This window comes from Schistocerca serialis, chromosome 1 (assembly GCF_023864345.2).
Source record: "Schistocerca serialis cubense isolate TAMUIC-IGC-003099 chromosome 1, iqSchSeri2.2, whole genome shotgun sequence".
In the NCBI taxonomy this organism is placed as follows: domain Eukaryota; kingdom Metazoa; phylum Arthropoda; class Insecta; order Orthoptera; family Acrididae; genus Schistocerca; species Schistocerca serialis.
In genome coordinates, this window is record NC_064638.1 from 798,421,108 (window position 1) to 798,448,114 (window position 27,007).

Consider the following 27,007-nt stretch of genomic DNA (forward strand, 5'->3'; position numbering starts at 1 on the left):
GTCAAGTTCATGATGATGTGCCCATTATTTCGTTAATGACCATAGTTATTGTGATATTTATGTGAAACTAAGACACTGCGCGATATCTGGAAAAGTGCACAATGAAAAATAGAAGTCGATATCATTTTGCCTTTGGTGTGTATTGGTTCAAATGGCTCTGAGCACTATGGGACTTAACTGCTGTGGTCATCAGTCCCCTAGAACTTAGAACTACTTACACTTAACTAACCTAAGGACATCACACACATCCATGCCCGAGGCAGGATTCGAACCTGCGACCGTAGCGGTCACGCGGTTCCAGACTGTAGCGCCTAGAACCGCACGGCCACTCCGGACGGCTTGGTGAGTATTACATAATATGTTGTTGCTTATGAAATTTAGCTAACATACTGAATTTTTCTTTAGACTTGGGTGGAGGTATCCAACTGTCATCAATCTCGAGAAAACTGATCGCATGTAGCACACTCAATTGCGATCGCGCCACGCCAGCTATAAAGCCAGAGCGAAATACCCACAGCATTCCTCATATTTCATAAATGATTTCAGATATCGAAACGAGATTTGTCAAATGATAGCATTATCTGTTAGCAAAACTTTATTACCTACCGTTTTATTTCGACAACTGCAGACTTTTTGGGTGAAAGAATGTAAGTTTTAAGGGCCATGGATAGCTGCTAAAACGAGAAAAGCTATGGGTTTTGCAATAACATTCGTGAAGATATTACAAGTTGTTTTGTACCGACGACGGGCTTTCTCATACGTTGCTGACCTCACTTAATAAACCAGAGTTTAAGAATGCTGTCGCAACTGTGTCTGCTCAACATGTTAGTGAGGTGAGACAGTGTAACTCCGCTGCATTTTGACAAAAGAAGCAAGTTATGACATGGCAACAATAGAATTGTGTAGGTTTTACTTAAAATTCGTCACTCGTGACGCTTCTCTGAAAGTTACCAATGGTTAACAAGCCAGGGGAAAATAAATACCTGCATTTTCGGCGGAATTCTTTTTAGATACTAACGAAAGGAGACGTGACAGTAGATCTTTTTGAATGGTGACCATGCAAATGTAGGCTTTTAGAGGTCCCACTTAATATTTACAAAAATGTTAGTGTAGGCTTTAGTTCAGAACGGCTCTTCCCCTCCAGTGCTCCGCGTTTCCCCTAAAGCGCTCTGAGCGCCCTACCATTAGCGGCCAAGGCATTATGCACGCAATATACGAGGGGCGTTTGAAAAGTCCGTGCAAAGTCCGAGAGATAGCACCACCAGCGCGTATCGAGGTCATGTTTAGTTAGTAGCATCTTTGGAAAGAACGCACACCAAGTTTCAGCCATATTGGTCTATTTCTTTGCGTTTGGCATTCGTGTGAATCAAGGAAGTCGAGTGATTGTCAAAAAATGGACGAAAAAAAATTTCGTGTGGTGATTAAACATTATGAAAGACAAAACGCCTCAGGAGACTAAAGAGAAGCTTGATAAACATTACGGTGACTCAGCACCTTCGATTAGAACAGTTTATAAGTGGCTTCAAAATTTTCGGAGTGGCCATACGGGCACAAGTGATGCTGACCGTTCTGGACGCCCTGTGGAGGTTACAACTCCAGAAACCATTGATAAAATCCATGATATGGTGATGGATGAACAGAAGAGTTAAGATGCGTGAGATTGCTAGTGCTGTGGGCATCTCGAATGAATGGGTACATAATAGTTTGCATAAACATTTGGACATGAGAAAGCAATCCACAAGATGGGTTCCGCGATTCCTCACGTTTGACCAAAAACGGAATCGTGTGCAGTGTTGCAAGGATTGTTTGCAGCTGTTCAGGAAAAATCTGAAGGACTTTATGCGTCGTTTCGTCACTGTGGATGAAACATGGATACATTACTATACTCCTGAGACCAAACAACAATCTAAACAATGGGTTATCAGCAATAAAGGCGAAGACCATTCCTTCGGCCAGAAAGGTTATGGCGACTGTCTTTTGGGTTTCGTAAGGGATAATCCTCATCGACTATATAGAAAAGGGTAGAACTATTACAGGTGCATATTTTTCATCGTTATTGGACCACTTGAAAGCCGAGCTGCAAGAAAAACGCCGGTGAATTGACCGGAAAAATGTCCTTTTCCATCAAGACAATGTACGAGCGCACACCTGAGCAGTTGTGGTCACAAAATTAATGGAAACAGGATTCCAACTCGTTTCACATCCCCCCTATTCTCCAGACTTGTTTTCCTCGGACTACTATTTGTTCCCAAATTTGAAGAAATGGCTGGCGGGACAAAGATGTTATTCAAACGAGAAGGTGATTGCAGCAACTAATAGCTATTTTGCTGACTTGGACAATTCCTACTATTCGGGAGGGATCAACAAATTATGACAGCGTTGGACGAAGTGAATAAGTCTAAAAGGAGACTGTGTCGAAAAATAAAAAAAGGTTTACCCCAAACACGCAGGTAGTTTTTATTTTTGCACGGACTATTCAAACGCCCCTCGTAGACGGCTCACTACGACGCGCAGGACCGGGCGGCCGATGTGCAGTCACCAGTTTTCGCTGAAAGCGCTGGGCGAGTTCATTTGTTCGGTCGGAAGACAAGGCCGACGCTGCTCGCTTTCGGCCGGTCGGCAACGAGCTGCGGCGACAGAATCGAGCCGCAACCTCTGCAGTCTTTCTCAAACGATATTACGAAAACTATTAGGTAAAAAATATTCATTTTTGCGTTACATATAGTTTCATATGTCGGCCTTATGATGACATACCCATCATTTCTTTAATGGGTATAGTTATTGTGGTATTTGCATTTAAGTAAGACACTGCGAGAAATTCGAAAAAGTTGGCAATGAAAGATAGGGGTCGCTATGATTTTGCTTTTAGTGGATATTACATAATATGTCGCTGCATTCAAAATTTAGCCGAAGTATGGAGTTTTACTTTAGACTTAGGTGGAGGACTCCGTCACCAATCTCATGAAAACTGATCTGATGTAGCATACTCATTTGTGATCGCGCGTGCCAGCGATACAGCCAGAACGTAACATTTGTAAATCTCTCATACCTCATTCATACCTCATAAACTGTTTGAGATATGAAAATGAGATTTTGGCAAATGGTAGCCCACAAAGAGGAGAGTATTTTGCCATGTGAATATTCTATGAAGCTTCTTTATCGACCATGTTATTCCACTAACTACAGACTTCTTCGATGGAAGAACGTAACTTTCTAGGGCTATCGATACCTCCCTAAACAAGAAATGCTGAGGTTTTTGGAGCAGCGTAAGTGAAGACCTCACACACTAAATTTTGTACTAAGGCTGTGCTTTCTCATAAGCTATTGACTTTAGTTTCCTCAGTTTCTCACCTAATAAGCTCAATGAACCACGGGTTCAGTGTGCTCGCACAATTGTGTCTGCACAACATGTTAGTGAGGTAACATTGTCTAAACTCCGCTGTGTTTTCGAAAAATAAGCAAATTTTAACATGGCATCAAGATAAATGTATGTTTTACACAAAATTCGTCACTCATGACGTTTCCTTGAAAGCTACAAATGGTTAACAAGCCAGGCAAAATTAAATCGCTGATTTTACTGCATTTTCAGCGGAATTCCTTATAGATACTGACCAAAGCATAGATGATAGCAGATCTTCTTGAATGATCACCATGCATGTGTGGGCTTGGAGGGGCTCCACTCAATACCTACAAAGAATGTGAGCTTGGGTTTCAGTTTAGAATGTCACTTGCGCTCCAGCACTCGGCATTTCCCCACTACCGATCTCCCAACACATGCACTGCTGATTGCACCTATACTAGGCACATTATTTTCATGCACTGTAACTATGGCCCCTCATGCCAATGTTCTGGTTTACTTTTGGCAATAAGAAAGTGCGCTCAGAGCTGGTGGCAGTTTGGGATCACCCTTTAGAGTGGCTGAGCAAGCGAAATGGTGAAAGCTAAGTGACATAGTTCGATACTGAGTGCTCGAATACCCACAGGGGAGGTCCCTATGTATGGGACTGACTTTTTGAAACCACCTGTTGCGTGGTGTAAGCTACAATCCCAGATATCACATCCACTAGCCATTCATTCTGTTAGTTCTGTGTTTGCGAATCACAGGTAAAATAAAATTTCTCATTTTCACTATGGCCTTAAAAATAAGACTGCATTTCGAAACCGAACCGCGTTCTAGCTATTAAATAAGAAATTTCGCTGGTATGTTGAAGGTAGTGTCAAAGACCCATCTGGACCATCTCTTTTTTTTTAATCTTTACTGAAGTAATTGTCATTATTTTTATTCAGTTAATTGGTTTAAACATATTTTTTTCATTTCTAATATCTTCCATGTCATTTTAATTATTCTATTAAATTCTATATTTCCTCTCAAATAAAAGTTAATATGATTATTCAGATAATACTGTAAGGCTTAGGAAATGAAAAAAATAAATAATTAACTGATAGGAAATAATGATCACATGCATTTTGATAACGATTTAAAGAAAAGAAATAGTTCACTTTTAAAGAAAACGGACAGAAGATTTCCATTTGTCATCAAGTAAGAGTTAATATGATGATTTAAAATGATGTGACAAAGAACAGAATAAAAGCCAATGAATTGAATAAAAATAATGACCAGTCATTTCGATGAAAAAAAAAATAATAAACGGAGAGGGCTTGATGTGTATTGAGCCCACAATCTTCGGTATAACAAGCAAGTAACTTAACCATTCCGATTTTTTCGAACTAAAATCCTTTATTGTACAGAAGTGCAATGAATAACGATATTATACAAATATAGAAACTCTGCTTAATTGTGAGGCTCACAAGCTTCTACTTAGTGTGTGACAAAATCTCTCGCTAGCAAGTGAAAGCAAGCACTTTTAAATTCCAGTTACAGAGCTGCCCATGTGTTCTGATCTAGAATCACCTTTGCTCCTTCACTTTTAAACAGGAACATACATATATGTGCCAATTACTTTTGATGTGTATGATATCAGTTAACCTAAACAGCATCTGATTGTTTGTAAATGCGTATAAAGAACTGTTATCAATAATACTCAGAGTGGCTATGTCATGAAACAATCACACACACCAGCTGATTGTTAGGTAACGAAAATGTTCCGTGCTAGAAAACGTGTCCGTTGAATTAGGGTGAAATTTTGGAAACGTATATTGTTCCTAATTTTCTCTGGAAAGGTTCGTTTAGACCCTTCAACAGATTCTTACCTTGTTACAGATAACTCAGTTCTACTCTGTATGCACACTGGAACAACATGAAGTGCTGAAGCACGTGTATGGGAAATCAGTCATTGCATGGCAAACTCCCTTCTCTTATTTTATGTCATTTATCAGGTTGCATTAGGAAATTAAACTTTTGTTATTTTTTTGGAAATACGACTCATTGCCCATGCAATAGTGTAAGATGTGACAGGGCAGGTTGTACCAAATCTATCTTTTACTTAATAGCTTCATGAAATATTTATAAATCTATAGCAGAGTATTCTACAATTATATAGAATCCTTTTAATGACATAGAAAAGAAACTCAAACTTGCATGAAAAATGACCTTTTCTTAGAAAATTATTCTTTTGCACAGTATTTAAATTATGTAAGATTTATTCTTTGGCTTTCATAAAGAAATATTTTAACTGACAGTGGAGGAGGAAATATAATTATAATACTGAACACATGAGTGATAATTCATCCTGCATACCAAAATGTACATATCGTTAAATGCAATGAAATCTTAACATTACACATATTACTTGGCTAACGCTTGCAGCAAAACGAACTCGATTCAAATTATCTTCTTCCCTGTCTATAAAATCCTCTGAAATCATCCTCTGTCTTCAGTTACATGTCCGAGAGCATATAAATTCTCTGGGTGGTATGTCCGCCATCCGAGCTCCTCACCCTGCCATGATACAGTACTCCCCTTCCCTCTCTAGATAACAACTGCTTCCAACTCCTTCGCCGCCCAGACCTCTACTCAACAATACTGCAGCGTCTGGTAGCCAAAGAAGTCCTATCAGTCCTTTATTCAGCCATGCAAGACTGCTCATACTGGTGAACATTCTAAATAAACTGTTCAATATACCAAACAAATGTCATTTTTCATTACATGAACATCTTTTGTAACCATTTCTCCTAATACGAACACCTTACAGGCGTCTTCATTATATCCCTCAAACTATCTACAATAAGCAAGCAATGAATAATAATAATAATAATAATAATAATAATAATAATAATAAAAAGACAGTCTATAGCAGGGTACATTTTGTATCGATAAGAACCTTACAGTATATATATAGACATTGATTTTAAATTCCACTTCTAGAGAATTTTCTTTATGCGAAGTTAATATACTGTTTGAACAGCTTTTGTGTGTAACTTAGGGAAGTTAAACATTAGAAAAGCAATTGTTACTTCAGGATTACGTTTTTTTTCTGAAGAAAGAATTTCATGTGTATTACAAGAAAGTGAACATGGTTTTTATGTTATAATACGAATAATTTATTCAAGGTTTTTGTCAAGAAAATGGTTTCTGCAGTTTCTTTAATTATGTTTACACCTAATCAAATTAGGTGTGAGATGCAAAACATATCATTTCCTTTTCTTACACTTAAAAAATTAAAATATTGAAAAAATCTCATACCAATGATGCCTTCTTTCTGTTTTACTCTAATGGGTAGTCTTAAAACAGTCTACACTTAATTCTATTTTATTTGTGACTTTACATTATGTTCCCAACTGTTTTGTTCCATCAGGTCATCGAGTTAATGATTCGAATGTTTACTCTTCTCCGCTGTTTTCCATTCTTAATCTGATTCGAAAGTCACACACAGTTAACTGTACAGTGACGGTCCATACATGTCTCCTACATGAGAATTAAGAGTCCAAAGTTGCGGTAACAAATGATTTTAAAAAATTCCTGTTTATTGATGCCTTTCTGTTTGGTGAGAAAAAATGTCAAGTGTGTAACAAGTTAGGCAAAGATATTGTATTTAGTGCCAGGGAGAAATTTCTAATTTGGTATCTGAACTTGGTCGACGTTTATCGTATTTATGGATGTAACCGAGACATTCCGAAAATCAGTGACATTTTGATGGCCCTAATAGACACAAGAAATTCTTTTCTCTGATTAGTGGCAAACGAGGGACTACACCACTGTATAGATGGTTTAAAAAGTCGATCTCACTGCTGGGGACCATCCGTTATCTGGGACGCCAAAACAACCCCAACCCCAGCGACTACTTCGAAGATCCATAACAGCGTGGATCTTTGTCGAAATCCACCAGCCAGATTGTCTATCTATCTGGACCACATTTCCCGGTGGACTGTCATTGGAAGACAAAGTGAACCCTCGCAGAGCTACCACACCAACACTGTATGAAAGCTGTGGACACCGGCCCTTTTTCTCTGCCTGACAATTATCAAGCATGTCCTACTAACCGTACATACACCAGCAACAGTCGCGTATTCTGGAGATTGATTCAAGTCGCTTAGATGAACGAAAGATAAAATTTTAGTGTCTTGTCTTCATCGGTGTCGTTAGAGACAGAGCACAACCACGACTGGACAGGAAAGTAGCCACGGCTTTATTTAAGGAAATATTCCATCTCAAATTGATTTAAAGAAAGCATTCCAAATTCTGCAATTTCTTATTTTGTGGTTTCCCGATAATTTACATTTCCTTTCCATCCTTCCATAAAATTCTGTGCTACAGATAAAAAATTTTATTTAAGTCTTCCTCAGTTCCAGCCCAACGTTAAATCCCAAGACTACTTCGCTTGAAGCTTCTTTTATTAAAAAAATAGAAGTATTATGTTTCCGATTATCCCGCAGTTGCAAAAATCTTTCACCACATCTGCAACGCCCTATCAGTTTAGAGGTTCAACACGTAATTATTCTCTTTTCTATTGACTACTCATCACTTTCATTTCTTTTCTTTTATTTGTCCTTAATCCAAAATATTGTGACTAGTGCCCACTCGACTCCGCATTAAAATTGTAGGATTGACGAAACACATTTGAGCTGGTAGCGTTATATTCCCCACATCCTCGTGTGAGATGTCTCTTTATGTGATACATTCCATATTAGCCATGAGATCAGGTTGTTGCATTGCTGAAGTCCTTTGAAAGTAACAGTGTACAGTGTTTTTGGAGCTGGTTCAAAAGTTATAGGGGAAGATACTAAAAACAGTGTCGATGAGATGGGGAATGAGGGAGTGGAGGTGCTAAGTGTGGTTGTTATTCTTTCTGGAGATGGTGCAGAAAAGTCTTTCATTTCCTTTACAGACGATTTCAGTCCGGAGTTGGTCATATGGTCTCTGTTAAAGGTAGCTAAAGAACGAAATTTCGTGTTACGTGAATGACGCGGTAACGTAGCTCATTGGGTTTGTCGTTCAACAGACACGCCCTGTGCGGTTTAGAAGTGCGCTGGTCGTTCCCTGATGCAGTAGCGGAAGATCTTTCTACTACGATACCACACTACAGCACTATTCGCAGACACAAAAAAGTATCCTAATACTTCTAAGTAACCGAGTTAGGACTGTTGTGAGCGACATTCTGGTAGGCAATCCATTTGATGAAGTGAGTTTGTGAGGAGGGGGTGAGGGTAGAGGGAGGATGGGGGAGGAGGTGAGAGTGCCTTCTTTCGTGAGCTGACGCAGCACTGCACATCACGTAAGTTGTTTACAGTTGATGCACAATAGCTGTGGCCACATTACTTAATCAGCTTGAAAATTTATCTTGAATTCGTGTAGAGGACATTCGCCACAGATCGCCTCTTGTTTTCCATTTTTTTGGGTGTTCGGAGAGGGGGAGGGGTTGGAGGAGTTGATGTCGGGATAGAGATTGGGGATAATGATGGATGCAGCTCTGCTTACAGTGTATCACTGTGCAGAAGACGGGTCACGCTTTGCAGTGTGGGCGGCTTTCTTGATAAAGCGCAGTGATGTACCACGACCTATCTAGATCTTCACTACCTAAACAATCATCCCGCAATCATTGCCTGAAACGTGATCGATTCTTATTGTCACAACATATGTTGCCTCTTGCAGATGACTAATGTTTTTATGCATATTCATTCCTACTGCCAATTCTACACCACTGTGTATTCAGAATTTACTTGCATCCCGAATAATTGTACCTACACACTCAGCTATCAGTCTGCATAAAATTTTACTTGAGCATTAATAAGCTATGTGTTTACTTGTTGTAAAAAGAGTGTTGATGAGAACGTCTGATATATGTCGGAAGTAGTATTTCTCCTTTCAACAAACTAATGTCATGTTGTAACCCATTGCAGGAATCTACAAGGCTTGTACTGCGGACGCGGACTGCACCGAGTTCGTGAACGCACAGTGCGGCAACAGTGGCAGCTGTTCCTGCAAAGCTGGGTACCACGCCATCACTGACACTGAGCAGCGCAAGATCTACTGTGCCAAAGGTAGGCACACTTCCGCACCAGCCTCTAAAAATAACAGTGTGTTTGATTTGTAAGCGATTCGAAAGCAGCCAGAAAGGCTAGACAAAATGTGTCTTTTCACTCATGTCCTACAAGCAGGATGAACTGAGCGTTGTAGAGAGATTGTATCCGTACATATACAGGGATTCAAGTCTTCGGGAACAACGCTCGTCTACACACTTGTCCAGAGAGCAGCTTTGTAGCGTATGTTCTTTGACCCGGCAGCTATTGGAAGTAAACATGGTATTTATATAGAATTGCTACACCTTCTATTGTAACATGATTGTCAGTGAACATGCAAGGTCAACAGAAATTGGGCCCTAAGAGAAAGATGGCTGTTTCATTTTTACTCTCAGACGGTCATTATCCCTGTGATACTTTCCAGTTAAAAGCAACAGTCCTGAAGAAAATCACAGTGAGCACATAAAAGCAGTAAGTCTTTCAACTAGCGATCTACTATCAGTTTGACTTGTTGTTGTTGTTGTGGTCTTCAGTCCTGAGACTGGTTTGATGCAGCTCTCCATGCTACTCTATCCTGTGCAAGCTTCTTCATCACCCAGTACCTACTGCAGCCTACATCCTTCTGAATCTGCATAGTGTATTCATCTCTTGGTCTCCCTCTACGATTTTTACCCTCCACGCTGCCCTCCAATGCTAAATTTGTGATCCCTTGATGCCTCAAAACATGTCCTACCAACCGATCCCTTCTTCTAGTCAAGTTGTGCCACAAACTTCTCTTCTCCCCAATCCTATTCAATACCTCCTCATTAGTTACGTGATCTACCCACCTTATCTTCAGCATTCTTCTGTAGCACCACATTTCGAAAGCTTCTATTCTCTTCTTGTCCAAACTGGTTATCGTCCATGTTTCACTTCCATGCATGGCTACACTCCATACAAATATTTTCAGAAACGACTTCCTGACACTTAAATCTATACTCGATGTTAACAAATTTCTCTTCTTCAGAAACGATTTCCTTGCCATCGCCAGTCTACATTTTCTATCCTCCCTACTTCGACCATCATCAGTTATTTTACTCCCTAAATAGCAAAACTCCTTTACTACTTTAAGTGTCTCATTTCCTAATCTAATCCCCTCAGCATCACCCGATTTAATTTGACTACATTCCATTATCCTCGTTTTGCTTTTGTTGATGTTCATCTTATATCCTCCTTTCAAGACACTGTCCATTCCGTTCAACTGCTCTTCCAAGTCCTTTGCTGTCTCTGACAGAATTACAATGTCATCGGCGAACCTCAAAGTTTTTATTTCTTCTCCATGGATTTTAATACCTACTCCGAATTTTTGTTTTGTTTCCTTTACTGCTTGCTCAATATACAGATTGAATAACATCGGGGAGAGGCTACAACCCTGTCTCACTCCTTTCCCAACCACTGCTTCCCTTTCATGCCCCTCGACTCTTATAACTGCCATCTGGTTTCTGTACAAATTATAAATAGCCTTTCGCTCCCTGTATTTTACCGCTGCCACCTTCAGATTTTGAAAGAGAGTATTCCAGTTAACGTTGTCAAAAGCTTTCTCTAAGTCTACAAATGCTAGAAACGTAGGTTTGCCTTTCCTTAATCTTTCTTCTAAGATAAGTCGTAAGGTTAGTATTGCCTCACGTGTTCCAACATTTCTACGGAATCCAAACTGATCTTCCCCGAGGTCCGCTTCTACCAGTTTTTCCATTCGTCTGTAAAGAATTCGCGTTAGTACTTTGCATCTGTGACTTATTAAACTGATAGTTCGGTAATTTTCACATCTGTCAACACCTGCTTTCTTTGGGATTGGAATTATTATATTCTTCTTGAAGTCTGTGGGTATTTCGCCTGTCTCATACATCTTCCTCACCAGATGGTAGAGTTTTGTCATGACTGGCTCTCCCAAGGCCATCAGTAGTTCTAATGGAATGTTGTCTACTCCCGGGGCCTTGTTTCGACTCAGGTCTTCCAGTGCTCTGTCAAACTCTTTACGCAGTATCTTATCTCCCATTTCATCTTCATCTACATCCTCTTCCATTTCCATACTATTGTCCTCAAGTACATCGCCCTTGTATAAACCCTCTATATACTCCTTCCACCTTTCTGCCTTCCCTTCTTTGCTTAGAACTGGATTGCCATCTGAGCTCTTGATATTCATACAAGTGGTTCTCTTCTCTCCAAAGGTCTCTTTAATTTTCCTGTAGGCAGTATCTATCTTACCCCTAGTGAGACAAGCCTCTACATCCTTACATTTGTCCTCTAGCCATCCCTGCTTAGCCATTTTGCACTTCCTGTCGATCTCATTTTTGAGACGTTTGTATTCCTTTTTGCCTGCTTCATTTACTGCATTTTTATATTTTCTCCTTTCATCAATTAAATTCAATATTTCTTCTGTTACCCAAGGATTTCTAAGTTTGACTTACTTTGTATTAAAAAAATTTAAAAAAATATTTCACACTGCCTGTAGCGTTGTTAGGCAACTCAAAGAGCTCATACCAACTGGAATAAAATTATGTTTGGAGGAATAGAATAAAAATTAAAACCACAAGGTCAAAAACGAGGTGCCGTGGCTCCTTTGAAAGTACCCTGAATCAGTTGCGCAAGTTCCGACTCTACACGACGATGTTCAGGGACAGCGGCAGGTCACCGTCAGGCATGACAAGTCGTCTAGCCACGTGCCACACGTCCTCACGTAAGCCATAAAAGACTGACACCGGCTTCCCACGACGCACAGCTAGGTAGTGGACTGTGCGCACTTCGAGTACGCATCAAAGGGTAGCGCGGTAGACGGAGGAAGTACGAGCTTCAGCCCTCCATTCGATAATCACGTCACCAGTGAAACACAAAAACATGAAAAGAAACATATTCGTCTGTTTAACTACGCAAGTCAACAGTGTTCAGTTAAATACTCATTCATAGGTTAGATGTACACTGCCCGAAAATAAATTAGTACACCTGGAAAAACGGTGATGGAATATGGCTCCTGGGGCATAGTAGAGGTATTGTTAATGATCTCAAAGTCGTCCGCCAACGGATAGCGCTGTGGCATAGCTATCAGAACGCTATATATATCTATACAGAGAATGCTCACAGCCAGAAGGCTCAGTGGGCTGCAAACGTGTGAAGCAAGCAGGCAAGCATGCCACGGAGACGCGCTCGTGCTTTCTACAGCCAACTGAACGAGTCTGGAGGGGCTCGAAGTGTGGCCCTTCGAGTGGCGGAATGGACATTCCGGAGAATTGCCACGCAAGTTGGACGTGTTGCGTCGGTTGTGCTACGGTGATGGTATCAGTAGTTACGCGAATTTTCTCGCACCCGTAGACGAGGTTCGGATGTCCTTCCAGCACAGACGCCCGCCAGAATCGTCGTATTGGAAGGGCAGTAGTGGCAGATCGTACAGGTACCACAGCACAGGTAAGAGGGCTTGTGAGTCCAGACGTGTCTACACGAACTGTTGCGAACCCGTTATTAACAGTGGGACTAAAGGCAAGCACACCTCTAGCCCGTCTTCCACTCAACCAAAACATCGACATCCAAGGCTCGATTGGTGCCGTCAGCGTACCACTTGATAGATCGTCAGAGTATCACTTGAAAGAGGAAATGGCGCAACGTGGTCTTCAGTGATGAAAGGAGATTCTACTTGCACGCAAGTAATGGTCATTTGCACGTACGACTTGGTGAGCGCTGTCTCGTAGAGTGCATTCGCCCATCACACACTTACTCCACCCCAGGCCTTATGGCTGGGGTGCGATAAGCTACAACTGCCGATCACTTTGGTGTTTCTGGAGGGGACACTAACCAGCGCTCGGTACGTGCACAATGCTGTTAGACCCGTTCCTTCGCCGTTCATGCAACAGGAAGGTGACGTGTTGTTCCAAAAGGATAATATTCGCTCACACACTGCCTGTAATACTCAGCGTGGTCTGAAAGACGTGCAGCTACTTCCCTGGGCAGCATGATCTCCGTATTTGTCTCCACCGAAGCACGTTTGGGATATTATGGGACGAGACGTGACTCTTGCTACTCGTCAGACAACAACTCTTACAGAACTATGTGAACAGGTCCAGCAGGTGTGGCATAACACCCCAGGAAATTATTCGCAACTGTATGCCAAGTTAGCACAATAAAGGATATTGAATTTAACTATTTTGTTTAGTATATTTTCAAAAATTGAATTAATGATTTACATTTCTGATCAACTGAATGGTGGACGGTTATTTCGTTCTAAGAAAGGCTATTATATGCGATATAATTTGCTGTTGAATTACGCTAATTAGTTTGCTTAAATATGGGATTCTACGTCAGCGACAATGTTTTAATGAGGAAGCTAAGTACCTTGAAACTAAATGAATGGAAGAATTGCTAATATATCTTCGTCACTTGCTGTAGCGATACTTCACTTAGTAATATGTCTTTTTCATCTAGTTTATGAGGAGGTTAGTAATCAGATATATGTTTATATATGAACAGTGACAAAAAATCTGAAATTGCTGGTGTTTGTAATTAGCATGTTATTTACGTGAACTACTTACACTTATGCTTTCTAAATAACCAAAAGACTGTAACACATACTAAATTTAAGGTGATTAAGCCCTGCTTCAATATTCGAAATTCTTAGGTACTTGGCAAATGTCATATAAATGACAATATCGAAGATACCACAAAACTTTCAAAACAATAATAATAATAGTAATAATAATAATGATAATTTCGGGGGAAGCAAAACATAAAAACTGTAAAGAATCCATCTGCTTTTTTACATAATCTCTTTGTCATTAATACCTGTAAAATCTTGTTATTGTTGTTTCCACTCTGTGAGTTGTTAAAATTATATTTTGATATCATTTCAACAAGTTCTGTATGTGATATAAACTTCAAGGTCTTGTGGAATTTGGTAGAACAGGACTATTGCACAAAAACGTAGTGACTTAGAATGTAGTTCAAAACGCAGACACAAAAATTTTTGATCATTTGCACAATGAGATAAATGTTTGACAAGCAGTGAAACAGATTTTAAATGTAATCTGAAACAATTTCTTCCAGACGAAATTGTACTGCCGGAAAGAAATTAGTACAAACTTTTTGTTTCTAATTCACTAAATTTATTGTCGCAACAGTGCTTATGGAGTACATGAAATGATTACATTTATAGATTAATAAAAAAATTGGTTCTGAGGTACGAGGTATCGACCCATATTGAAACAGCCATATTAATGCGAGGTGTAGCCTCCATGGGCGACAATACAGGTGCTGACTCTGGCATACAGTTGCTCATACGTATGGCGAATACCGTCTTGAGATATGTAATGCTACACACGCTGGACCTGTTCACATGGTTCTGTAAGAGTTGTTGGCTGACGAGTAGCAAGAGTCACTTCTCGTCCCATAATATCCCAAACGTGCTTCGGTGGAGACAAATCCGGAGATCGTGCTGCCCAGGGAAGCAGCTGCACGTCTTTCAGACCATGCTGAGTAGTACAGGTACTGTGTGAGCGAACATTATCCTTTTGGAACAACACGTCACCTTCCTGCTGCATGAACGGCGAAGGAACGGGTCTAACAGCATTGTGCACCTGCCGAGCAGTGGTTTGTGTTCCCTCCAGAAACACTCCGAAGGTGAGCAAGAGTAACAGCTTATCGCATCCCAGACCATAAGGCCTGCGGTGGTGCCAGTGTGTGTTGGAAGAATACACTCTACGAGACAGCGCTCACCAAGACGTACGTACGAGCAAACGACCATCACTTGTGTGCAAGTAGAATCTGCTGTGATCGCTGATGCCATTTTAATCAGCCTGCGGCAAGTTTGAAAGGAGCAAGATACATGTCCGCTGATACGGGGAAATATATCGTGGATGACATAGTATAAATTAAAAGTCAGAAAATGTACCGAAATTTATCTATATTTCGCCCCCGGGGGTGTATTCAATAATTCAGTAACTGACTTAAATGATTAATCGAACTGTGAATGTGTAATTAGTATAATTGATTATGTCAAACTTCGATAACGATGATCATCTACTATGACAACAGGTCCACACTCTGAATTGTGTTGTCTCCAGCAGTTAGTGTACACACCGTTTTCGTACTGAAATGCCTGTTAGAATTGAATAACAGAGATTTAAGAACTTTATTTAGTGACTATGCTAATTATTTGTTTGTCACACGCGAACTTTTGTATACAGCTACGTTTATGTTAGGTTACTGCACTTAAATAATATTGCAGGGCGTCAGTGCGGTATGTGACTAGATATTTATCTGTGCATAATTTAAGTAAATGATAGTCAGTCTGGTCATAAACAGTAATTTATTCAACATCTCAGTGCAAGTAAAGTGTTTGAACTATAAATGTGGTGTAGTCTACATACTGACAATCGGCTACTTGCAACCACTGACTTATCAGCCTGATTCGAGGAAGGCGCAGCTCTACAGCACAGTCAACGTTTACCATACAACTAGATGGTGTCGGCCACGGCCTGTTAGTAAGACACATCCCGGCATTCTTTTGGAACGAATTTATAAAGACCCTAACTCTCTATTCCATTCTTAATTATAGTTCTCTCTTATTCTCTTTCATAATTATTGTGAGGCCTTGACTAAGTCGTGCGACCTTGCTATAACCTTGGCTGTCTATAGTAACGTGTAACTTCAGACACACTACTAAAAACAACAACACTGAGGGTTGGTATCTTATTTTGGAGTAAACAGAATTATTTTACTAATCTTAACCGTCCCTGTACCTGTCTGAATATTAATTAGGCTGTCGTACTTCCACCGGAGCTTTTACTGGTCAAACTAGCTGTTCGTTGTATCCAGAAACATCGTCGTCGGAGCTGAATCGCTGGGACCACAATTAACGCTGACAGGTACTGTGAGATCCTGAAAAAACTAAAACGGGCAATTCAGAACCGGAGAAGATGAATGTTGAGCAAGGGCGTACACATTCTCCGTGACAACGCTCGCCCACACATCGCTCAGCAAACCGTTGCTCTCCTGCAACAGTTTCAGTGGAACATAATCACCCACCCGCCCTATAGTCCTGACTTGGCGCCTAGTGACTATCCCCTGTTCCCTAGGTTAAAAGAACACTTGGCCGAAAGCGATTCGCTTCGACGACGAGGTGAAAGAAGAGGTTCGTAACTTTCTGAACAACATGGCGGCGAGCTGGTATGACATGGGCATACAAAAACTGCCACAGCGTCTACAAAAATGCATCGACAGAAATGGTGATTATGTCGAAAAATAGCTGAATGTTCAAGCTGTAAACTGATGTAAACCGTTATAGAAATAAACAGGTCTATGTACTTATAAAAAAATAAGAGACCTTACTTTTGGGATTACCCACGTACTTGTCAAAGGTTACAGACCCGTCAACGGTCTGTAGGGTCGTTCGTCAAGTATTTTGTAAACCACTTCTCTCGTGGATGAATTACATTTCTCGAAGATTCTTCCAATGACTCTGCCTGGCATCTAGTTTTCCTGCCATTAGTTTTATATGACGATTCCACTTTAGGTCACTCCAGATGATTATTCCCAGTAATTTTACGACGGCTAGTGTTCCCAGTGATCTCTCACCAAAAGTGTAAACGCTACATTTATTTACATTCAGGGTCAAGTTGCCAACCCCGGTAAAAGTCACTGATCCTCTGGAGGTCTTCCCAAATTTCTCTAGAGTCTTCAGGCGTTGCAGCCTTACTATGTTGTTGTGTGTTACACACATATTTGGAAAGTAGTTACGGAAGTCCTTCTAACAAAAGGTTTTTTCCTCCGTCTTGTGTTCACAGAATGGATACTCCCGGTTTTCCTAAACATGTCGTTAATCACAAATCTCTTTTGCGAGTAGGTATATTTCGATGTCAGTGTAAGCACTGCCAACTCATTGATATTGTGGCCTGTATGGGCATCCAAATTTAACACAAAACGAAAAACATGCTACGAGGTGTGTTTATAAAATAAAGGGACTATTGCTATAAAACATATTATTTTAAAACATATATATATATTTAGTTATTTTGACCGTCAATACATTCCCATCCTCTGTACCTATACGGGTCCATACTAATTTTCCTTTGATGGAAACAATGTAGGAAGTCTTCCTCTGTAACCTCCTTGATGATGAGCGGTGATTTTTCTTTCGCCTCTTCAACGGACTGAAGTCTTGTTGCTTTTAATGCAGATTTGATCTTAAGGAATAAATAAAAGTTATATGATGCCAGCTCAGGCCAATAAGATGGATATTCTAACACTGGGACGCTGTACTTCGCTATAAATGTCGTTTATAGACAATGCGGCATGAACAGGTGCGTTGTCTTGATGCAGCACCAATGACTTGTTCTTATACAAGTCGAGTAGATTTTACTTTGTTTTCTCATAGAGCTGTGCAAGAACCTCAAGTTAGTATAACCGATTAATAGTTTGATCTTCAGGAACCCTATGACGATACACAATTCCATAAATATTGAAAAAAAAAACAATCATAACTGCTTTGACTCTTCGTCTGCTCATTCGAGCTTTTTTCGCTCTCGGTGAAGTTTGGCCCTTACAGTGCACGAATTGGCATTTAGTTTCTGGATCATAAGTGAAAAATGAAGATTATTGATTTTCTGTGCTCGGGAACTGGCTGTAGTGTTGTCCTTACATTTGTATCATCATAATTGACATTACGATTAAGATGACTGAATGGGCATGGTCAGAAAGCCAGTAAATCAAGAAGAAAAAGATATGTGAGATGTTTTCACTGTTTACAGGAAATTAGAATCAATTTCAATGATAATCAAAGTATCAGTAGAAACATTTTCACGAGCTTCTTTTTGTTGGCTCGTCAGAAGTTTCTGCACTTGTTAAAACTGATTATGTGAAATCTGTCATATGTATTCGTTGTCAATTATTACAGTTTCAACAAGCGATCGAATACTGAATCGATGATTAGATCAAATCAGACTACCTACTTTTTCGATGTTTTCATCCATCTTTGTTGTTGAAAGGCACCCGGGCGTGAGTCGTCTTGAACGTTTTCCAGGCCATCTTGGAAAAGCTTGAACCACCCAGAAACTCACGTACGTCATAATCAGTCCTCGCCATACACTTCTTTTAGAAAAAGATTGGTTTCAGTAGCAGTTTTTCCCAGTTTCATGTGGAACTCCACGACAATTAGTAGCTCTATTATTTCACTTACCTAAAACAAAACAACCGCCCTTGCACAAACGAAGGCCACGGTCGCACTGATTTGCCTACAGACACCAGAGATGCCGCATTCGACTCCTAAGAAAGTTTCACGCTTCAGTCATTGGCAGCTCATTTTTGGTGCATGCGTACCTACTCTGTGACAGCATCAGTTCTGATATATTGTAGCCACAACTCGTACAATGACACAAACGGTTCATTTGTTATGACCTTCGCTTGTGTCTCTGGCTTTAGAACAGTTTTTCTCGATTATCCTAAGAGGAGAGTATTGTGTCGGAATGAGTGAGTCCCGCCGTGTGTTGCAGGGCTGCGGGAAGATTGCTCGGCGCCAGCGGACTGCGTGAGCAACGCCGAGTGCCGCGACGGCCGCTGCTCCTGCCTGCCGGACTACCTGCCCAGCGTCAACGGCGCCCGCTGCCACCACAGTGAGTACGCGAGGCCCTGCCTGCAAGCTGCAGTTTGTGGCACCAGACGACAGGTGTGGCACACACACACATAGGGTTCATGAAATGCGTATTTCCCGATCAGGTATTCTACTGAAAACCTCAAGCATCAATCAGTTTCGGTCTTAGACCATTATCAACGGATATCTATCCAAAGGTACTAACACAGACAAATATAGTACAGATACACAGGGTGGTCCATTGATCGTGACCGGGCCAAATATCTCACGAAATAAGCATCAAACGAAAAAACTACAAAGAACGAAACATGTCTAGCTTGAAGGAGGAAACCAGATGGCGCTATGGTTGGCTCGCTAGATGGCGCTGCCATAGATCAAATGGATATCAACTGCGTTTTTTTTTAAAAATAGGAATCCCCATTTTTTACTGATAGTTGGCGCAGTAATAGTCAAAAACATATGGCTCACAATTTTAGACGAACAGTTGGCAACAAGGTAGATTTTTTAAATTAAAATACAGTACGTAGGTACGGTTGAACATTTTATTACGGTTATTCCAACGTGATACATGTACCTTTGTGAACTTATCATTTCTGACAACACATGCTGTTACAGCGTGATCACCTGTAAATACCACATTAATACAATGAATGCTCAAAATGATTTCCGTCAACCTCAATGCATCTGGCAATACGTGTAACGACATTCCTCTCAACAGCGAGTAGTTCGCCTTCCGTAATGTTCGCACATGCATTGACAATGCGCTGACCCATGTTGTCACGCGTTGTCGGTGGATCGCGATAGCAAATCAACTTTCCCCACAGAAAGAAATCCGGGGACGTCAGATCCGGTGAACTTGCGGGTCATGGTATAGTGCTTCGACGACCAATCCACCTGTCATGAAATATGCTATTCAATACCGCTTCAACCGCACGCGAGCTGCGTGCCGGGCATCCATCATGTTGGAAACACATCGCCATTCTGTCATGCAGTGAAACATCTCGTAGTAACATCGGTAAAATATTACGTAGGAAATCAGCATACATTGCACCATTTAGATTACCATCGATAAAATGGGGGCCAATTATCCTTCCTCCCATGATGCCGCACCATACATTAATCCGGCAAGGCCGCTACTTGTCGCAGCCATCGTCGATTTTCCGTTGCCCAATAGTGCATACTATGCCGGTTTACGTTACCGCTGTTGGTGAATGACGCTTCGTCGCTAAATAGAACGCGTGCAAAAAATCTGTCATCGTCCCGTAATTTCTCTTGTGCCCAGTGGCAGAACTGTACACGACTTTCAAAGTCGTCGCCATGCAATTTCTGGTGCACAGAAATATAGAACGAGTGCAATCGATGTTGATGTAGCATTCTCAACACCGACGTTTTTGAGATTCCCAATTCTCGCGCAATTTGTCTGCTGCTGATGTACGGATTAGCCGCGACAGCAACTAAAACACCTACCTGGGCATCATCATTTGTTGCAGGTCGTGGTTGACCTTTCATATGTGGCTGAACACTTCCTGTTTCCTTAAATAACGTAACTATCCGGCGAACGGTCCTGAAACTTGGATGATGTCCAGGATACCGAGCAGCATATATAGCACACGCCCGTTTGGCATTTTGTTCACAATAGCCATACATCAACACGATATCGACCTATCCCGCAATTGGTAAACGTCCATTTTAACACGGGTAATGTATCACGAAGCAAATACCGTCCGCACTGGCGGAATGTTACGTGATACCACGTACTTATACGTTTGTGACTATTACAGCGCTATCTATCACAAAGCGAAAAAAGTGGTCCAACTAAAACATTTATATTTCTTTACGTACTACACGAATATGTAATAAAAAATGGGGGTTCCTATTTAAAAAAAAAAAACGCAGTTGATATCCGTTTGACCTATGGCAGCGGCATCTAGCGGGCCAACCATAGCGCCATCTGGTTTCCCCCGTCAAGCTAGACAAGTTTGGTTCTTTGTAATTTCTTCGTTTGACGCTTATTTCGTGAGATATTTGGTCCGGCCACGATCAAGGGACCACCCTGTACATATTAAGAAATTATAAAGACGTACAAAACGAACGTAAATCTCTAAAAGGTTAAGAACCGTTAAAGTAGATAGATCTCCGCTGTCAATTATTTGACAATGGATATAGCCTAGGTGTTATAATATGTAATAATTTCCAGTATAGTAAGTGATACACAAGACATTTACTGTGCACTCAGTAGTGACGTAAGTTAACAGTACTGCCATGGTACAAACATGAAGAGTTGGTCGAAGACCTTCTCTAAACCTCTTCATTATATGTTACAAAGTATATCGGTCATGAGTTGATTAATTGCTGATTGCAGGAGACTAGGCTATCTTTGGTGAACTTTTTTGATACTTCCTCTTGTAAACAGAAAGCGGGACACGAAGTTGCCGTTACAAATATAGAAGAACATCTATCTCACAACAAGGAAGTACAAACCCATTCAATACCTAGATGGGAAACAGTACATCTACATCTACATCTACATCTACATGATTACTCTGCAATTCACATTTAAGTGCTTGGCAGAGGGTTCATCGAACCACAATCATACTATCTCTCTACCATTCCACTCCCGAACAGCGCGCGGGAAAAACGAACACCTAAACCTTTCTGTTCGAGCTCTGATTTCTCTTATTTTATTTTGATGATAATTCCTACCTATGTAGGTTGGACTCAACAAAATATTCTCGCATTTGGAAGAGAAAGTTGGTGACTGAAATTTCGTAAATAGATCTCGCCGCGACGGAAAACGTTTTTGCTGTAATGACTTCCATCACAACTCGCGTATCATAACTGCCACACTCTCTCCCCTATTACGTGATAATACAAAACGAGCTGCCCTTTTTTGCTACGATGTCCTCCGTCAATCCCACCTGGTAAGGATCCCACACCGCGCAGCAATATTCTAACAGAGGACGAACGAGTGTAGTGTAAGCTGTCTCTTTAGTGGACTTGTTGCATCTTCTAAGTGTCCTGCCAATGAAACGCAACCTTTGGCTCGCCTTCCCCACAATATTATCTATGTGGTCTTTCCAGCTGAAGTTGTTCGTAATTTTAACACCCAGGTACTTAGTTGAATTGACAGCCTTGAGAATTGTACTATTTATCGAGTAATCGAATTCCTACGGATTTCTTTTGGAACTCATGTGGATCACCTCAGACTTTTCGTTATTTAGCGTCAACTGCCACCTGCCACACCATACAGCAATCTTTTATAAATCGCTTTGCAACTGACACTGGTCTTCGGATGACCTTACTAGACGGTAAATTACAGCATCATCTGCGAACAACCTAAGAGAACTGCTCAGATTGTCACCCAGGTCATTTACATACATCAGAGGTCCCAGGTCGCTTCCCAGGGGAACACCTGATATCACTTCAGTTTTACTCGATGATTTCATAATGATCCATGAGTTGTATAAGAACAAACATCAGTCTCAACATAAACGTAATGTGCATGCTGTTGATAACATAAAACTGACTAAAAATAAAATTCTTACAAATAGGTACAAATTGTCAACTACCATTATTTACAGCCTAGTTACAGTAATCAACTTTTACCATTAGGTAACGATTATGTGTGAAGGACCACATGAATCGTCAATGTCATATCAAAAAAATGGTTCAAATGGCTCTGAGCACTATGGGACTTAACATCTATGGTCATCAGTCCCCTAGAACTTAGAACTACTTAAACCTAACTAACCTAAGGACATCACACAACACCCAGTCATCACGAGGCAGAGAAAATTCCTGACCCCGCCGGGAATCGAACCCGGGAACCAGGGCGTGGCAATGTCATATCACTTTTATTGTTTGTTTTGAGAAACGATATCTAGTTGTAATATTACTATCACGAAAATGTAACAAACCACAGCATAATCAAACGAGTGACTAAATTTGGCTTTATGGACAGCTGGTAGCAAGTACATACAACAGTAATGATAGTCACACAATTTTCCTTTTAAAAACGTAATGTAGCTATAAGGCATTAAATGATTCGCCACTGGGTTATTTAAGACGCTAGTATAAAATTACTCCTAATACAGGTATATAATTGTCAAGCAACATATTTACTTGTAGGCATATTGACCGAAGAAGCATTACAAGGAACGGAGACTCAGGTTACAGTTGACTTATCCCACAGATTTATATAAAAAATGAGGGTTTAGATAATTTAAAATGCCATAACAATGTCCACGAAGAATAAGTAAGTGCCAAATTAACACACAGTTTGGAGCAAATATGAGGCCACATACTTACATGTGCACACAAGTATGCAAGTGCTGACGATTAATGAGCATGATGCATATAAAATATGACAGTATTGTATCTGTTGGATAGACATAGGGCATATTATTCATTAAGATGTGAAAAGAACTATCATGAATAATAGAGGCATGTTTCATACAAAAGACAACTTATTGACTAGAAACTGACAACTAATGGTCAAACATGCATTTCATGAATTACTCGATGGCTGTAAACAGTCAAATAGCAAAGACATTCGTACGCACGGCATTTCAAAGTCTTTGCAGACATAATGTTCGCTGGCGCTTCCCAGCGACACTAGGCAACCGTTAGCATTCCCCAGCCCTGGGACGACGAGTATTTCCTCGAACTAGCAGGGTCTGTCTACAGGTTGTGCAGCATACTAAATACCCCACTAACTTGACAGAGTGTTTTTCAATGTTAAAATCGTAAGAATGAGTGTTTCTGTGCGGAGAAGAGTATTTTAGAAGCGAATCAGGAACGTTTTTGCATGGCCTATGCACTGCTGCCTCTCAGGAGCATAACAGCCTCAAACGACGTCTGGAAAGTGTCAGCGAACGGTTTGTCTCTCACAAAATTTGTTCCCCATGACGTGATCTCCTGGACGTTTGTCTCAAAGACTTTGAAATAACTTGTATACAGGCTGCGCGTCTAGTCCTCTGTAACAGACTGGATCTACCACCGTCCTCCTTGCTCTGTTCGCCAGTCCATTCCTCAAGTAGCCGATAATGGGTCTCGATAGAAAGCCATTTTTATTTTTTTACTTATTGTTGCTTCACCACCTCAAACTTTGCTCGAAAATATAAAAAAAATACAAAAAACTAAAAAAATACAGTTATCTGCCGTTTCTCAATACTACGTGTAATTTACAGTATAGTGTTCACGGAATAAAAGTGAGGGAAAATATAAGAAACTTGTCAAGAAAATGATGAAGTGGGACGAGTCCTAGCACATTTAACCTTGTGCTTACCAGAATATCAGCATATTTTTGCCTACTAGTCGGGCCTTTCAGGACTGTGTTGTTCAAACTGACACTATTTTCACTACTTATTATGTGCACCATATTTGAGATATAACTATTCTTGAACCAATTTTATTTATTTAAGGATTAAATTTTTTAAAAACACAATTTATTTTTACTGGTGGCTATTTAAGGAAATATAGTTTCTTCTAATTCTACACCAATAGTTTTTATAATATCATTCTTATTTCAAGTTTCCGCAGGGTCCACGGACAATAGCAGGATGTTCTAACTGTACAGGTTTGGCGCACTTATAACATATAATCTGACATTTTCTCTCTTTCTTGAGTACGCAATAAGCACCTCTTTTGCTTTTCTTAGTCGGCACTTTTGCTGTACTTCCTCGGTCGGGTGCTACTAACAAATTCATTGACGTCTTTACCCCCGCTACTTAGTTTCCCAAATTGATGATAAAAGTCCGACGTCTCATTATTCTGTTGGTAGTCAACATCATTCAAATAATGTATTCACTACACTTACACTGATCATGTTGCAAAAATATCACCAACGTCCAACGCCTTCTTTTCTCTTCACACTGTAGCTTCGTATCCTCTGCTTCATGGCGTCAACGCCACCTTTTGTGGCACCTTAATTCCTTATAACTTCACACTTCTTTACTTCTGATGGTGATACCTCTGCATAACATAAGAAACTAATATAGAGTCTACTTCAGGTTCTTTAGGTGTAATAAAATCGGCAAGTAGTTCACTTGTACTTTTTTTTATAGTAATGACTACTATCATCTCTTTTGACTAAAAATAATCAGCTAAATTGAGAGATGTAAAAAATTATTACAGGTGATACTACGTCCATATTTTTCAAGTTCAGTCACAAGAGGTTTCATAACATTCTCTCCACAGTCTCACGTCTCTGGTTTTTTTCTCCTTCCCCAGTAGCTTGTACTTTCACGAACTGCCAGAACATCGTTCCGTATCTACCAAGTGTTGATGGTATGTATTGTCTAAATGGACACCGACCTCGATATATGACCAACTGTTCATCCACAGTCATACTCCATCCTGAAATGTAGGCATACCTCTGGGTAGTTTCTCGCATCTCAAAATCTTCTCTGATTCCAGTTTGTCACTTGAGATATCCTCAGGTCGAGCTACTGCATTGTCAAAACTCTCTCAGAATAGAATAGAATAGACATAACTTCACTGAACAGTGGTTGGCCATTCTCGACACTCCAAAACTGACTGATATAGTCATTTCTCGACTTGTAAACAACTGTCAGGCACAGAACACCAAGAAACTTTTTCATTTCATGCTAACTTATTTCCATCTAGACCTTGTAAACGCTTAGACCTTCCTTGTTGGTCCACATACACAGTTTCTCAATGAGGGTTCCACGAGAGAACAATATAAGACAAGACCGTTCATTATCACAGTTCCTAATCGAATATCTTCTAGGTCTTTGGTCTCCTTTCAATACATTCTTTTTGCTTTGTCCAACAGAAATTCCAACCTGAGGGGCTGTAGCTCATATTTCATTATTTCACTCACATTGCGAGAAAACAATAAATCACAGCAGAATTTGCACTAGATTTTTCTTATCCTACTTCGTAAATGGATTCTTCATGGTCGTCGTCATCTTCGTGTTGTTCTGAGCTTTCAGCGACATCTGCCTCACTATCGTTATTACTGTAAAATTCAAATTCATTAGGTTGGTTTTTAAAATCAGAAGACTGCTCCAATAATACCACTATTTCATCATCTGATAGTACTCCTCATTCTCACTTTGTAGAACAGACGATACGGTTATGAATAATGCACCAAAATAAACATGTACTTATCAAAAGGCGCCCTGTTGAATGTTGAAAGAACAGCAACGCGGGTTAACAATACCTAATGACTTAACAGACGGTGCGCATACAGGCATCTGGTTGTTTAAAGACTGCTACTTACCGCATGGGCTTGCGAACTCTGTACGGGTGGAAACGTGAACCAACACGTTAACACAAATCCATAGGTAAACTTTTATACTTATTTTCCAAAATTGTGACTAACAAGATAAATTAGAAGAAGTCTTAAAGTTTCATTAAACTGAAGGACCTCTGAGGACGTTGGTAGTTATAGGGATAAGCTTGTTTCTGACTTAGTCTTAGGTGTTATTTTTCCTTTACGAAAAAACTGTAATTCCCAACCAAACAGTGAAGAGAGAAAACCTTTGACCTTGAATTAATTTGAGGGAGACGTGCGGATAACTGTTTGTTTCTTCGAAAATAAAGTCGAAAATTGTTAATTTTCTCTGGAAAAAGTGATGCATAAAGTTGAAAGTGACATCCATCCAAACATAAAAACTGTGAAAGTATAACTTTTTAAAATATGTAGAAGCAACAATCTGATAACTACAAATCCAAATATTATGATAGCTACTTCTTTCTTCGACTCAGTTGTGTTTATTGTTGTTTTTTTACTTGGTACGCATTTCTAATGACTCAAGAAGCAATAAACACAGCTGAATGAAGCAAAAAATAGTAAGAGAATATTCTTCGTTGTCCTTAACACAGTATTTAACAAATTATTTCCCCAGTTTTTCCGGCACAATGTAAACATGAAGCTCTTGTCGATGTGCTTTACTGAAACCTAAATCCACTTGAACCTGCTTACTGTAGACAAGCCTTGCTCTCCGTCTACAACTC

General features: G+C 40.2%; 1 protein-coding gene across 1 annotated transcript in view; it reads left to right on the forward strand.

The window, feature by feature from the left end:
• Window positions 1-27,007, forward strand: part of LOC126434484 (tenascin-like) — a 172,203-nt gene that overhangs the window by 88,262 nt on the left and 56,934 nt on the right. The window contains exons 5-6 of the mRNA XM_050090456.1: window positions 9,298-9,438; window positions 18,927-19,046. Coding sequence (XP_049946413.1) covers window positions 9,298-9,438; window positions 18,927-19,046 — 261 coding nt within the window. The remainder of the gene's footprint in view (window positions 1-9,297; window positions 9,439-18,926; window positions 19,047-27,007) is intronic.